General features: G+C 36.0%; 1 protein-coding gene across 1 annotated transcript; it reads right to left on the bottom strand.

The window, feature by feature from the left end:
- Positions 1-12,434: 12,434 nt before the first annotated feature.
- LOC128998656 (CCHC-type zinc finger nucleic acid binding protein-like) lies at positions 12,435-15,100 on the bottom strand. Its single transcript, XM_054424882.1, has 2 exons — positions 14,963-15,100; positions 12,435-14,723 (listed from the first exon to the last, which is right to left on the bottom strand). Exon 2 carries the CDS (start codon positions 14,672-14,674, stop codon positions 14,189-14,191), a length of 486 nt encoding a protein of 161 aa, XP_054280857.1. The 5' UTR covers positions 14,675-14,723; positions 14,963-15,100; the 3' UTR covers positions 12,435-14,188.
- Between the last annotated feature and the right edge of the window lie 1,411 nt (positions 15,101-16,511).

Below are 16,511 nucleotides of genomic sequence, written 5' to 3'. Positions count from 1 at the left end.
GGAGGTGAAGGTTTCATTGGCATCTGACAGAACGTCTTCAACGCTCCTCTGTTTACTAAGGTTGAGTCATCGGCAAAAAGAAGGGTCTTTCCATTCAGGTCCAGGTCATTAATGTGTATAATTAAGATCAGAGGGCCAAGAATACATCCCTGTGGGACGCCATGCTCCACAGGACTACATTTGGAGACAGCTCCCTCCAAGGACACTATCTGCTTACGGTTGTCTATAAGTAGTCAGTAAGCAAATGGAATGCAACGCTACTTACTACATAGCTGACAGCTTCCCAAGCAAAATCTTGTGGCTGACACAGTCAAATGCCTTACTGAGGTCACACATAGTTAAAGCAAGAATACCTCCCTCCTCAAAGGTGTTGTTTGCCTGGGGACGCGCCAAGGTCCGCGGCCAACAACGGCAATAATATAGAAATAGGTAGGTAGTTTGAAATTACACTAAAATCACCTTTTTTATGAATTGGGACCGTCTAGCTATCTTCAGACACTCTTCAGTGTTTGATTGTTTGAACCATGGTTTTATTGGCATTCTTTCCCGTACAATTGTATGCCATAACCCTTTAGTGGATTGTAAAATTCTCTTTAGACTTTCTTCCTAAATATCTCGTAGTCGAAAAAGGGGATGTGTATCTGCAACATCTTCATCACTTCCAGTTGTATGCTCAGTGTCACGACAGAATATACAAAAATACCCGAAAACAAGTTACATATTCGGTTTCTGGCAGCACTGGACTGACATATCAACATGTTAGGTATACATTGTATTGTATTGTAGCAATCAGTCAGAAACAGTGTTTCTCCATGATATTTCGGAGGGATCTCTAAATATAAAATAGTTACACATCCACCATTGATTTTAGAAATATAATTAAACTATACTTGAAAAAAGTGGCTCGTCGCATTACTGTAAATGCATTCAAACTGTTTCCACAATAAATTTGTATCCCAACTATTTTGACAATAAATTTGTATCCTCAACTATAATTTAACTGAATGCGCTAAATAGGAATACAGCATGTAACATGGTACGGTAGCAAAGTAAATAAAAAGTTTTATTGGTGTTAGGTTTCACATTTCTTCAATACTTGGAATTTACTTGGATGTGAAGGATGTGAATTTACTTGCAATATCCAAAGTCTATGTCTATGACATTATTAAGTCAATGATAGAATAAAATATAATGTGGTTGCTACTCATCCTCAGAATGTGTCAGTGTGATTTAACTTAAAATCATTATTACAAAATTGTATATCAAAGCAAATTGTGTTCTGTCTATCTCTTAAAATTGTAATTATGTGAAGAGCTGGGCAGGATCTCGATGTCTTCGGGCTAGTCTAAGAAGAATGCTTAACTTCTTCCCCGCCTCCGCCATCAAGTTCTTCAACAAGCTTTCTCCAGGAATCCAGAGTTTGACAACAAGAAGTAAATAGACCCCTATTGCAGCAATGCTGAGTACCTTGTTAAAAATCTTAACTGTGCATTTAATAAAAAGGGCAATAAAAAAAATCTTGGCCGTTTTCTGCCTGCCCACCATGTAAAGTTTTGTTTCTATGTTGTGCCTGCTGCCTGTTTAATTTGTTTGTGCGAATTTCCCTCTAGGGAATAAGCTATTACCGTATGTGGCATACAAGAAGACAGACCTAGACCCAGGACTGATTTACTTTTTCATGTTGATCAAAAACCTAAAACCACCAGAGGCCAAAAACACTATTCGTATAAAAATATATGTATATATATTTTAATTTTCATGAAATACATATATATTATAAGTATCAAAACACGATCACTTAAATCATTTTGGTCCAATTTTGATGAAATTTGGCAAGAATGTGTAGAGCTGGATTTAAGATTGTGAACCAGCAAGACTGGTGTTGTAGACTATTGATTGTTCAAAAATTTGTTTTTCCAAATGTTTATGACCAGTTTTTATTGTGTAGAGCTTAAAAACCAATCAATTTTGTATATTGAAGAATTGTTGTACAATTTAAGGTAACTCATAAAATTCCAAAAAAGTAAACATTTTAAATTCTCATTTTAATCTTATGGAGAATAAGGAAACTGGTAGTTTTCTTGTTTATGGGTATTTTGATCAAATTTGACAAATTTCTTTCTTTAATTCTATAACAATAACACACTTTTACTTTCTCCCCCTATAATATATAATATAATATACATAGGCTATGTATATGGAGAAAGTATTGTTTTAGTCAAAATTTTTGAGTTTGAGTGGATATATATCGTCTCCGTTTTGGGCCCCCTGAACCAAAAAAAAAGGTTTTCGAAGTGATGTCTGTGTGGATGAGCACAGAGCTACAGACCACACCTGTAGCCCGATTTTGATGAAATTTGGTACCTATGTAGGTAGGTATTAATCCATGGTATCTCCAGGCTTTTTTCCAATTTTTGATTTTCATCAGTGATTTTCCCATAAAATATGGATGTGGAAAGCGAATATATATATTTGAAATCCTTATTAAATTCTGAATCACTTGGTGCAAGTCCCATGCATCTACGATTTTGTTGGTTTAAGTTATAGGACTTTGAAATTTTTGTTATACAAGAGTCATTTTGAGAAAAATTGTTTTGAAAATTTCAAATACACATAAAACAGTTTTTTTAATATTTCAGAAACGATTTTGGTCTCAAAAGAAAGCTTATAATTTCCTCTTTGGAGGCAATACCAATTTCTGTCTTAACTCAGGGTAGTTTCATTTAAATAATTGTTTTGAAGCATGTTGTAAAAATTGCATTTCAGAAAAGTGACCTCTTGTCGGCCCTATGTTATTTCTCCATAAGATAAGAAAAGGGACCTCTTGTCGGGACTGCAAAATTTGTGAGATATTTTGTTCTCCGTAAACTGAACTTTGTTGTAGTTCTCTTAATTTTTACAAGAATGCAGGACAATTATTTTTTTGGACTAAAGTCTGTTTTAAAAGTGAATATTAGAAATGGGACCTTTTGTCGTTATGGTGAATTAACATTGAGTGACTATAGAGGTACCTTTTCTCAGTCCGTGCAGAGGCTAACAAAATGATTTATTTTGACCCTTTACATCTTTAATTTGATATTTTAACCGATACTTTACTGTTATATCTTAAATGAGGTTTAACAATCGATAAAGAAACTGAATTTTGATATTTTCGACCTTAATTACTTAAATCGGCCTTACTGAAAATTTTTCATCGCCGACAAGAGGTCCCTTTTTGCTTTCCACATCACAAATAACAAAAAAATCAGATTTTCTTGAAAATGGCAAAAACTTTGATAAAACTTGATTTAATATGTTATAGTCTTTAAATTCCTAACAGAATGGTACAGATCTCATTTCCGTTAAAATTACGGTGCCAAAGTTATTGTAACTTATGTTATTTTCCCATTAAAAACCCCCATAAAATAACAAAAAATGGGATTTTAGGAAAAAGCAGGTTTTGATTTAAACTAATGTGTTGTGGTCCTTATAACTCTAAAAAAATTGTGCAACCCCGCATTGCTGTAACAATAATTACGGTTCAAAGTGTATTGCAACTTTTGTGATTCGTCCCAATAAAATATCATAGTTACTCCCACCGCTTATCCATGATGAAGGTTGTTGACTAGCTATGGGAGAAAGTATGTGTCTGATTGCTGATACAGTTTATTTTATTTCCTGGTAGCAGCAAACCTGAATATTCGTCAAATGTAATGTTATTTAAAAAGAGAATAAAAATTATACCAAATATTAGGTTTGAAAAAAATTCTTCACAAAAATATAAAACTATGTATGAAATTAGAGTCACTTTGTATTGTAGCCTATGTAACAGGTTAAGATTAATATATTTAGCAGGTATTGAAAACACCGACTTTACCTAGCTTGATTAGAATAAACCGTTAGGCCTACTTTCTTGGCATCTTCTGAATAGAACACTACTCGTAGAAAATACGAGTTCGAGTGAAATAAGGAAGATTCCAATTAGTACAACAGAATAATGTAGTAGATATTACTATAGGTAAAAGATATGCAAGGATAGTTTAAAGAAAATTTTAATATTTCCGAGTATTAGAAGAGATAATACGATTGATTTTAATAAATACCAACATTGACATAACTTGTGGTTTTCAATTTTATTAAAACCCGTGATCTAAATAAAAAATTTAATTGTGAGATAATCAGCTCTAAAATGTTTCATATTTATACTAATTAGTATCTTGAAAAGGGTATAAAATAGGCCTATGGCTTGTTTATGGAAATATTTAAGTTGGAACCTAATCAGATAAATCAAAATTTGCTCTGTCTGCAGGTTTACTATGGTAGGGGTATGTTTAACTGATTATTAAACCCCAAATTGATGAAACTGTTTTGATATGGTTATGTTTTGTCTTACCTACTTTAGTAACAGTAATAGATGTGTTTTTTAAATGGTTACTACAAAGCATTAAAGGTGTTTGCTCAAACTGGTGCCGTTGTGACTGTTCAAACACAAACGCTCTCTCTCTCTCTCTCTCTCTCTCTCTCGCTTTTGTACTGTAATAGTCATTTTAACAAGTCTATCACAGTTAAACAAGTAGCTAAGACATATTTATTTATTTATTTACCATCAATCATCATTAGATCAATTTTCTTGACGGGTGATTTGTTCAAGTCTAATAGTAATACTAAAATAAATAATCCCCACAGTACAACACCAAACAAATTAAATAATCTATACAAACCAATGGGAGAAGCAATACCTTTTAAACTAACCAATCTTCCAAATATTCTTCTAATGAGTAAAATGCCCCCTTTAAAAGAAAGATTTTCAGAGATAATTAGAATTTAGACTAGGAGGCAATGTTCTTCTTATCTGAGCTGGTTATTTAAGGATGTAACATAGAACACAAGGGCTAGGTTCTTAGGATTTTTGTGAGGATAGCAGGCTTACCTGAATGGGAAAGAGTCCAAACTCTCTCTTCTTTGGTCAGTGACAGTGAAATATTCTAATGTTTTGTGTATGTAGTCTAAAGTTTTGTGCCTCCTGTGCCAGTTTGGACTCTTTCCCATTCGCTAAGCTGATAATTCATTATACATTTTCATTTTCGCAAAGTGTGGAGACAAGTGAAGGATTTTTAGTCTGTTTAAATGGTTTTGTGATGTTTTTGAATCTTGTGTTATAGGGATGTTATTGTTGATAGCTCATGAATGTGTTGAAATCACTTTTAACCATTATTGCTCATTTGTAAATACAAGTTCAATATAAGGTTAACATTTTAAACTAAATGAATAAATCTGCTAAATGTGTTCTATGAAGGACTCTCTCTCAAAACGTAACCATATCAAAACAAACTTATAAACTATTGTTTGCATTAACAGCTGTTTTGATCAAGGCAAACAAACATACAATTTTAGCTTTGAATAATTAATTACTATCTAATTAATTATTAACTAAAATTACAGAACAGATTAAAGTACTGAGTGCTATTGTTTTAAGTCAATATAAATTTGTTTGACGTTATACTAAAAATAATTTTGTCCTCTATTGTTCTAACCTCCTGTTGACTATACACAGTAGCTGATGGGATGAGCAAAGCTGGTGCACCGGCACTAACTATTTTGAGATGTAATATTTTTACTTAGAACATCACCCACCACCTACCATAACAGTGCCCTCTGTGTACAAAAGGTTGAGAAAAACTTGTATAAAGAATGTCTAGCCTACAAATTATTTAAGTCCTATTTTACTACTGTGTACGAATAGCTGTCATCGTCATACAGAAGTGTTACCCCGGCACACTGACCAGAGGTGCCCATCCCCCCCAAACCCAGAGGCGCTATCCCCCCCCATTTATACTGCCGTATATTTAAACCTACCCTCCCCCCGCCAATTTATCTGTAAATTTCCCCTTTACCTCATAAAACGAGCATTTAAAGTATTTAGTAAAAATTGAGGTAAAGAAAAACAAACTTTATGATAATCAAAATTAAATGTTTAATAGTAAACGTCATTTAACAATATATCATTATATCTAACTAATGGACGAAAAGAAGTTTTTCAATTTAAAATTCAGAATCTGTATTATCAGCCAACAGTTACTCAGTATTGCAATAGAAAATGTCTTCAAAACGTACAACAATATAGCCTACTCGGTGAATTACTCTACTCCAACACAGTACCGTACTGTAACTGTACAATATACTAGGTGGCGTTAATTTTACGGGGCTTAAGAATTCAAACAGCTTTAAGTGCATTAATAATACTTTGGCAAAAAGTAGGCTATCTTATTTAAAAATTATAGGCAGAGTCACGAAATAGGACAGACTTGTTGCTCGCCACTCTTAGGCTCCCTTCTACAAAAATCGCCGACAAAATACATGTATATTGCCGCGGGCAGGACTGGAAGTAAACTGAATCAGGCTATGACGGAAAGACGTGGTCTCTGGATTGTCGTCTGTCCGTCTGTGTTATCAAAAGCTGATATTGGACTAATTGTAGGGACGAAGGAAAGGAGAGTGTTGAAAATATAATGGGATTCATAATTGAGTTTTCAATTCAAAACTATTGACAATAATAACCAATTTATAATTGATACGAGTAATGTCCAGTGGTCGAAACTCGACCAAAAGTATGTAATGTACTCACTTATGTTAATGTTTCACCCCACACTGTAAATAAAACATGTGATTGGAGTTTATTCCATTTGTTTTGATTTTCTGTTTATATTTCGTTGTTATTTCGTCACCAGCATGGCAACGCATAAGATCCATGTTAATTTTTTCAAATTTTTAAACTCATTTTTTGTGCTTATCTTTGAGCCTATTTAAATTTATAAAGGGATTCTGCACACCTACAGGAAAATAGCTTTCTAGCGGTATGCATAGATTTTCCCTACGATGCACACGAGCTGAGAAAAAAGGTTTTAACTTGCCTATTAATATATAGATAGATGCTGTATATAAATGATGGCCTCAAAATTCTACGGTACTGCGCGAAAGGAAATTTATTAAATACTTTTGAAGAGTTTGAAATTTATAAATACTCAAAACTAGGGACAGCACACAATTTTTGAGTGAAAACACTTGATTAACTATGAATTCCATTATATTTTCAACACTCTTCTCAGTCATTACAATAGTGCAATATCAGCTGTTGAAAACGCAGACAACAATCTAGAGACCACGTCAGTCAGTCTCCGTCATAACCTGAACCTGATTCAGTTTACTTCCAGTCCTGCCGTGCCGACGGCAATAATGTACACGCGTGAATTGATAGGCATATCTGTAATCGTTTCGTGTTTTGTATTAAATGTTTGTAACGTATTCTTACGACACCTCCAGAAGTGGATCTTTATGTAAGCCTGACGATAATGGAGTTTAAGAACCACCAAAACATATGTATCAAGTAAAATTCGACACTAGAATATTAAGGATTGCCTGACAAGGTGTGTTTTTGTTTTTACCATTCTTAGAAGCAATCTTAATTACGAATGGCAAAATGTTGTTGGTGTTGATAGTGAACTAGGCCTACTTAGAAACACTTTTCAGGCTGCTTATACAAAATTATACATTCATTATGATAGCTAGCAAAAAAATGTCCCCCCCAAAAGCCCCCAAAAAATATCCCCCCCCCCAAAAAATTCCTGTGGCGCAAAGGCGCCACAGTCCCCCCCTCTGGGCACCCCTGACACTGACTATTTAAATAATAAATTCAAATTTGTCTAAATGTAGAAAAAGGGATGTTGATTTTATTGTAGTGATATTTTAATAATATTTTCATCAATAGTGACAATTTCTTTCTGCAAAATCAGTGAACAAATTTTACATCAGAAAATGTCGAGCTGAGGTCCTCGACATCAGCTGATTCTTTTTCGCACAAAGGAAGTAAAAGCACTTCTTTAACCTTAACCATTGACTATTGGATACAGAAGTAGACATCCCATCTATATGGACCAGCAGTCGCCAATTTTTTACCAAAAAAGAATGTAGTTATGTGAGCCAGTCACAGAATGCGCTAGTGTCTAAAATTCTATTTTCTACGTTATTTTTTCTTGCTAACAAATCTGATGGGTACGATCATATATAGTTAGCTATAGTTGCTATAGCTCACAATAAGTCATTCCATTAGTTGAACTTGGTGAAAAAGCTTGTGCATTTAACAGAAATTAGTAATTTAGATCCGCACAATCTGTCAGTGGCTCACATCAACTACGACAATTTTGATTGAAAGACTGGCTACAGCTTTAACGTGGGGATGGAATGTCTAGTTGTATAAATAGTCAAATCCTTAAAATACAACAAGCTTTGTGGATGCATTGAAAACAACTGTTTTTGATGCAGCATAGTGAAATAACATTTTTGGTGGAAATATACAAACACACATAGTAGTTACCTATGTGTAATAAGCAAATTGCCTGATTTGAGGTTAAATTCACATAGATTCTACCCATACACAAGTCTGCCACAGATAGGTGAACACACACCAGAACTGTCGAACCTAAAATCAGTCCTGCCTCCCGGCTGTAACAACGCCCTCGACCGCTTGGTCATTGATCAGATCAAACAGTTCTAGTAAACAAAGTGACTCAAAAGATTAAGTAAGGAGGATCGACGACCTGGATATGCCCTATTGTCGCACAAGTCACGGTCAAAAGAACTATCCACGCTCTGCCATAAAAATTGTTAAGACCCTTCTAAAGTGTACACGTCGGCAATTACCAATTTCCTCTTTCAAGTCTAAAATGCAGAATCTCCTTATTAGCCCATTAGAGGCCATTGGTATGGCTATTAGGGGCCATTGAGTTCTGCCTCCCAGAAGGCAGTGATGTCAGCGAGGATTGAGTCCTTATACAGAATTGCATAACTTGTTGAAAGGCCACTCATACTGGGAAGAAATATTTCTCATTATCACCACAGCCTATTGTAAAAGTTGATTATACAGTATACTCCCGATTAACCATGGTTGTTTGGACCGAGACTACCTCGGTTACCGAAAATCTTGGATAACACGGAGGTCGCATAGATTTTTGAAGGTTAGGGGTTTAAGTACCACATTAGGGTGTCAAATACTTCCAATACACTACAGTATTTGAAACTAAACAATAAATGAGGTGGATCTTTCTAGTTTTAAAAGCATAACATAACTTTTTGTTAACCTTAGGTTTTTGTATGATCTGAGCTACAACTTGACAAAACCGTGTCTAGGTACATCAAAACATCATCTTAGGACAATGACATTAATGTTTACTTTCAGGAGACAGCTCGTCCAGGTTGCCAATGGTTCGTGACCAACCTAGTACAGTATATGTGTGATTTTCATTATCTAGGTTATTGCTGATCATTCTCATGTTTAAATAATAAGTTACTTAATGGTTAGTTGAAGAAATTAATTTCAAAAAAATCATAAATTACATGGTATTATTACTTTTCTTTAAACATACTGTAATAAGGTAATAATCATTTTCCGACTGAAAATGAAATGATTAATATTTAAGCCTATAATAACGACCTCGGATAATCGGGATTCGAATAATCGAGAGTGTACTGTATGAGTGTAAATATTATTTTTTTTAAATAGGCTAGCACAGAGGATACATTCAAAGGTACACTCAATTGGTGCCTAGCACCAGTCGCTGGTGTCTAGAGCAAATTCTATTAGTTGCTCCCTTCTGCTATCCTTTCCCCCCTTGTCATACTACAGCGCTCACGCGGTAGGAGGACCCTGTGCACTACAACTACTGTACAAATTTTCTATGTGGCCATCGCCATTTGGGCTCCTCCTTGTTCGATACTAGTACATTTCCGCCCCAACATACCATGAGCTAAAAGCGCACGGTTGTCCCATAAGCTTGTAAGCCTATCCTCAGTATATTACTACTCTGTGTTTATCTGTGGTTTATGACACCGTTTCAACAGTCAAGGATGCAGCACTATCAACAACAAACACAGATGTAAAAAACACTTCCGAGTCCAAAACAATCAGAACAAATTAGAAGAAAATCTAAATAAGGGTGCAGTTTTGTTTGAGACGCTAATAGGCCAAACTCTTTTTTGCTTCATTGCCATTAGTGCATAGTGATTAGTTAGTATGAAGGGTGTTATGAATAAAGTAAATTTAATTTATGAATGACCACTTTCTTACCTTGTTAATTTGATTTATTTAAAGTGCAACATTCACGGAAAGTAAATAAAAACATGTCGAATAACAATAAAATATATATTTACACTTAAACACAAAACAGTAATATACAGGGAGCGGCAGAAATATCTGACGGTTTTCAAGCGAGTACAGTCCGGCAGCCGAGTGGAGGGGGTTGGTGGGGAGCGGCTCATTCTCAAGGCCAAGTGACGCCATTTCAGTCGCCATATAGAAGTTGACCGGTATACATCGCGCGTTTGTTGTTGAGGCGTATTTTAAAAGTGGCGATTCTGTTGTTGATACGCAACGTAAGTTTCGTAGGCATTTTAATGTGGCTCGTGGGGAACCTATCCCATACCGAAAAACCATCAAATTGTTGGTGGATACCTTTAGATCCACAGGATCAACTGCAAAACGTAGGCCTACAGGCCGTCTAAGGTCAGTGAAGACGCCGAAGAACGTAGAGCGAGTGCGACAAGCTGTGCTAACGAGCCCGCATCGCCCGGGCTGCTCTGAAAATGTTTGACGATAAGCGTGGTCGTGAGGCTGAAGTTTTTGGACGATTGCTATTTTATATGGGTGAAAGTGAAGGTCTGAGTGCAAAATTTGTCGAATAGAGCGATCAGACCTGCCAAGAGCAGCAGCTTGTCTACGCGCCGGGCGATGCGGGCTCGTTAGCACAGCTTGTCGCACTCGCTCTACGTTCTTCGGCGTCTTCACTGACCTTAGACGGCCTGTAGGCCTACGTTTTGCAGTTGATCCTGTGGATCTAAAGGTATCCACCCACAATTTGATGGTTTTTCGGTATGGGATAGGTTCCCCAAGAGCCACATTATAATGCCTACGAAACTTACGTTGCGTATCAACAACAGAATCGCCACTTTTAAAATACGCCTCAACGACAAACGCGCGATGTATACTGGTCAACTTTTATATGGCGACTGAAATGACGTCACTTGGTCTTGAGAATGAGCCGCTCCCCACCACCCCCCTCCACTCGGCTGCCGGACTGTACTCGCTTGAAAACCGTCAGATATTTCTGCCGCTCCCTGTATAAAAGATGGTAAGTGGTGATCGATTTTGATTGGATGAGCTGGGATCGCCTATTAGGTCTGATGGTGATTGGAGTGTACAATTGAAATCGATCACCACCTACCATCTTGTATATTCTTACCGTTTTCGTGAGTTAATAATGCTGTGTAAATACCTATGTTTTTAGTGTAATATAGATATATTTTTTATTTACTTTCCATAGATGTAATAATACGTACATTTCTGATCAAGAAATTACTGAGTAACACTCCAAAAAAGATTAATTAAGCCCAAAGAATTATTGGTACTTTGGTATTATCCGGAGGACACTTATTTTAGAGGGAATTTTTACTGGAGACTAAAAATAACTACATAATTGGAAAGAACATTGGCCTACTTTAATCGACTTACTGTCCAAATTTGACACGATTACGATTAGCCGCCATTGAGTTCTGCCTCCCAGAAGGCAGTAATGTCAGCGAGGATTGAGTTGAATGCGTCACCAACGCTAGCTGCCACATTTACTCCACCAAGTAGGTATACAGCACAGCTGCGGTGGTTATATTAGGTTGGGTTATCATAAATATGTTTGTAGGACTTTCCTCGTTTTGGTATGGATCGAACGATACAAGATGAGTCGTCACTCAAGACACTGACCCAGATACAGGCGGTGACCGGTGATGCACGTGCTCCGGTCAACGACCTGACCTTGGCCTACTTGGAGGGGAATTGGCGGGGGAAAGTATGACTCATCTGGTATAGTTCGATTCATAAGGAAACGAGGAAAGTCCTATAAATATATTTATGATAACCCAACCTAACATAACCGCTGCAGCACGCTGTATAACGGTGGCCTTCGGATAATACCAAAGTACCGAATTAATTTGCAAATGAAAGTTAAAATACATTCTACATTGCAACTAGGACTCAGGGGTGTTTCTTTTACACAAGTTTGTTGTAGCTGTGGTTTCTAGGATTTTTAATCTTGTGAATTCTTTCCTGTAGCCTCTGACTTTACAGGATTCTATAACCTTCTATAAAGTTGGGAGACAAAATCAAATATGTCTTTAATATTCTGTTTGGCGGCTTAGTAATAAACTTAATTCACATTTATCAATAATAATTCATCAACAGTTTTCTTTAAAGAAGTCAAATTACCAGTCAAGAGACATTATCTATGCTTATAGAAGAAAACTCAAATGTGATAGGCCTAGGGCCGTTCTTAACAATGAACCCTTCAATTACTTTTTTTTAATTCGCTTGAACAAGCCCTTACAGAAAAATGAACAGGAAAAGAAACAAAAAATTAGTATCACAATTTATGAATTTTATTTATAGACAAAAAAACAAAATTATGGCTATATTCCTGAGCCGCAATTAATTCTAGATATTGAGCTACACAGGTTCCTGTCTTAACCATTGGAAGAAACTAACATAAGTTAGGCCTTTTAAGTTACAAATCAGTTTATTCGTTGAATTTACTGCAATAATTGTGTTATGGTATCAGAATCTGAGAACTGACCATGGCTTAAAGCTTGTAAATTGTGACACTAATCCACCATAGAGGTTATTTCTCTAACATGTATGCTATAGCTCTTCTTGCATATTTTCAGATTTAAGGTACCCTTGGCTCACTATAATTTTGGCAAGTCTTTGAATTATATTTTACTAGTTTGAACTTGAAAGGCTTCTTGCCACATAGTATTTTAATGAGACAAAAATTTTAACAACCAGGCCTATCTTAACTGAGCTACATCCCAATGATTACGAATTACCTACCATTAAAAATGGTTGCATATAGCATTGGCATAGGCCTAGTTCAACGTTTAACAAGCTCTCTTAAGTTTCTAAACAGTGTTTTAGTCATAATTTAATATAGTAGTCCCTCAACAATGTGGCTTAAACGGGCGGCCAGTAGGCTGGATTTAGGAATATGCCGGAACATCGAGTGACCATTTAAATTAGTGTGACCGATAGTGGATTCGACATAGGCACTACAGTAAATTTTGTATAGCACAGTGGTTCCTTAACTTTTTAGTCAAGCAACACACCATCATCTTGGACTTTTTTTGCTAAATAAATTGATAATTTTTTCACTTTATGATGACTAATAGCCTAATTATAATCATATGTGGTATAGGCTATACTTAGACTGAATGAAAATTTGCTTTAAGTTTTAAGCCCAATTAAAATCCGCAATTTGGGCATAGTTGCCCTCATCACTTTAATTAAGTCCCCTATCTTATTGTTGGATTTTGAATGTGTAGGTAACAAATTAATTTGAATCTAGGCTAGGCCTACTGCACTTACAAATTCACTTTTCTGGTGCTCTTGTGTCCCCACGGGCAGTGAAAATGGTTTAAGCCTAAGCGTACCCAATTCTTAAGGGTCCAGGTTGAAGAATATATGTTCAAAGTTTTATCCCTTTCCACGACTCACCAAAATCAATCCAGCGACCCACCTGGGAACCGCTGGTATACAGTAGGCCTATGTGATTTCATATTAAAGGGCAGTTTAATGCATACTATTGTTCTGTTGTAGGCCTACTTTAAATTGATTTTAAATAGGCTAACGTAAGTTTACGTAAGCTAAGTCAGGCTATGATTTTATTACTTTTTGAGGGAGGGGATCAAAACAGATTAAGTTACTGGATCCGAATTGTCAGGGATTAAGTTACTGTTATCTTGAAAGAATGAATAAAGAGCTAAGTTAGCCTATTGAGTTACAGTGTGTAATCTGAAGCATGACCTCTGCCTTTATGCAACTGTTTTTGCGTCATGGTTTGACCCAATGTTTAAAAATAACAAGACTAAGTAACTGAACTAAAACAATGTAGCCTACTTTATTACCTGATAGCATTACATAACCTGAGAAAGTCTCAATGTTTATTCAAATGTAACAAAATATCTCTCTCTCTCCATTTAGGCTATATATTATATATATATAGGCCCTATATATATATATATGCTACCAGTAGCCTAAGACTTCCAAACCAAGAAATTAAACCTCCCATTACAAAAAAATATGTATAAACTTTAAACACAATGAAAGGGACTTAAGTTAATCATCCTTTGAGCAATCACGAGATATGTGACCAGTCTTACCGCAGATGTAACAGGTCCTCCCTCCTTCAGGGCATTCTCGGGCTAGATGGCCAGACTTATTACAGTTGTAGCAAGTCGAATAGGAACCTCCTCCGCCTCCTCCACCACCTCCGCGTGAACCTGACTCGGGGCATTCTCGAGCAATGTGGCCAGATTTATTACAATTGTAACAAGAAGGTTCATCAGCTGCTTGGTGACAGTCTTTGGCTATATGGCCAACTCCATTACATCGGTAACACCTGTCCTGGTCTTCCTTACATTCTCGAGCAAAATGTCCAAATCGATTGCACTTATAGCACTTCTCTCTTCCTCTTCCATAGCCTCCTCCACCACCACCACCTCCACCTCCACCACTTCCACGGTCAAATCCTTGACCTTGCTGAGAACATTCCCTAGCAAAGTGTCCTGGACGGTTACACCGATAGCATGTACTGGAACTCATCTTGGGTATAGGCCTAGGTATGCCAATAGCAAATCAATCTCCTGATGGCCTGAAACAAAGCAACCAACTTGTATTCTTGATTTTGGGGTTAAAGTTCAATAACTTAGATTACATTCTAAGTTTACATGATAGCATGACGTAGGCTATCGGGACTCATGTATGTTTGATGTAGATATGCCAATAGAAAATTAATCTGATAGCCTGTAACAAAGTAACCAGCTTGTAATCTTGATTTTGAGGTCTATGTTCAACTACTACTTAGCCTACATTCTGCGAAATAATACTTACAAAATTAACTAAAAAGTAAGGTCGACAAAGCTATCACGTCCACGTGTTGAGACTCCACCACACTCAAAAACACTAAATAATAGGTTAAGAAAGATGTAAATGTTCTCTACCAATCAGAAAGTAACAGTGCCGAATAGGAATGACAACTAACAGCATTTTACCATAGATTAAACAAACGTTTAATCTATGATTTTACCATTTTATTGAAAAGACAAGGCAGCGGAAAATGGGACGATACTATGTATTATTGTAATACAACATATGCCTATATATTTGGTTATCGCCTTTAACAATGATGCAGACAAACAATTTTACTAGTTCATTAAAATCAAACTATGAATACAAAATGAATTCATTCGGATATCTATTTCGGAAAAATCTTACGATGTATTATAGATTAAAAAATAAATAGTTACACGTAGACTACATATAATCAAATTTATAGTTTGTTGCGGCGGGCGGGTTTAGTTCAATCAATAACATATAAATATATCAAGCATGTACATGTATTTGAAGACGATTAATAATACCATAGACTTTGAAAAAGCAAAACTAGACTCATTGTAATCACTGAGCTAAAATTATAATTGGAAGTAGCACTGTCATGGCAGAAGTCTGTCAATAGCGTGTCGCTGATTTTGTTAGGTTGGTATAGCAGTTGGTTTTCTTATCATGGCAATAACATGGCTTCTTATAGCTAGGTTGGTATAGCAGTGAGTTTTATCGTCATAGCAATAACATGGCTTCTCATGACAACCGCCTCACGCAAACATGGCGGCTGGCGACACGCATCTTTGACATTCAGTGCTACCTCCAGTTAGAATTATAGCTCAGTGATTGTAATGTCTGAAGTCGGTTTTGGTAGTCTATGCGTTCCGTATCGACGAATGGGACGCGTTAGGGTGCCACCCGACTGCTGAATTTTTATTTCAGGATCAGTGTTGCCTACAGTATTATTTTGAGGCTGAGGGAACATCATTACAGCGACGATTCGATTGATGCCAACGGCCTCGGTGGTGTAGTGGATAAAGTGCTGGGCTGATGATCTGAAGGACCCGGGTTCGAATCCCACCCGTAGCACTATTTTTTTGTACTGGATTTTTTTCATTATAAACAAGTTTGGTTAGGTTATGACGGTTTAATTTTATAATTAAAACATTATGAAATTGAATTTGACCCATTTATAGTTTTATTTTATGAACAGAAATATTTTTTTCTGTTAAGCCTTCATTTGATTTTTCATTATTAGCAAGTCTGGTTAGTTTGGTAAGGTTGTGATAGTTTAATTTTATAATAAAAAATAAAAATAGGATTTGAGGCATTTATAATTTTATTTTGTGAACAGAACTATTTTTTCGATTAATAAACCTTCATTAGACTTTTTCATTGTCAGCACGTTTGGTTGGTTTGGTTAGGTTATGACGGTTTAATTTCATGATAAAAAATATAAAATTGAATTTGAGGCATTTATAATTTTATTCTATGAACAAAAATAATTTTTCAATTACTAAACCTTCGTTATAGTCAATCAGAAGCCTCTAAATGACAC

Source organism: Macrosteles quadrilineatus, unplaced genomic scaffold, assembly GCF_028750875.1.
Source record: "Macrosteles quadrilineatus isolate MER2022 unplaced genomic scaffold, UCM_ALF_1.0 Scaffold_7__1_contigs__length_78375512, whole genome shotgun sequence".
NCBI classification, from domain to species: Eukaryota; Metazoa; Arthropoda; class Insecta; order Hemiptera; family Cicadellidae; genus Macrosteles; species Macrosteles quadrilineatus.
Note: the sequence above shows the minus strand (reverse complement) of the source record. Positions and strands in the feature narration are given on the sequence as shown.

Bases quoted from the DNA above. Each gene is read 5' to 3' on its own strand.
- LOC128998656 (XM_054424882.1), bottom strand. From the start codon at position 14,674: ATGAGTTCCAGTACATGCTATCGGTGTAACCGTCCAGGACACTTTGCT.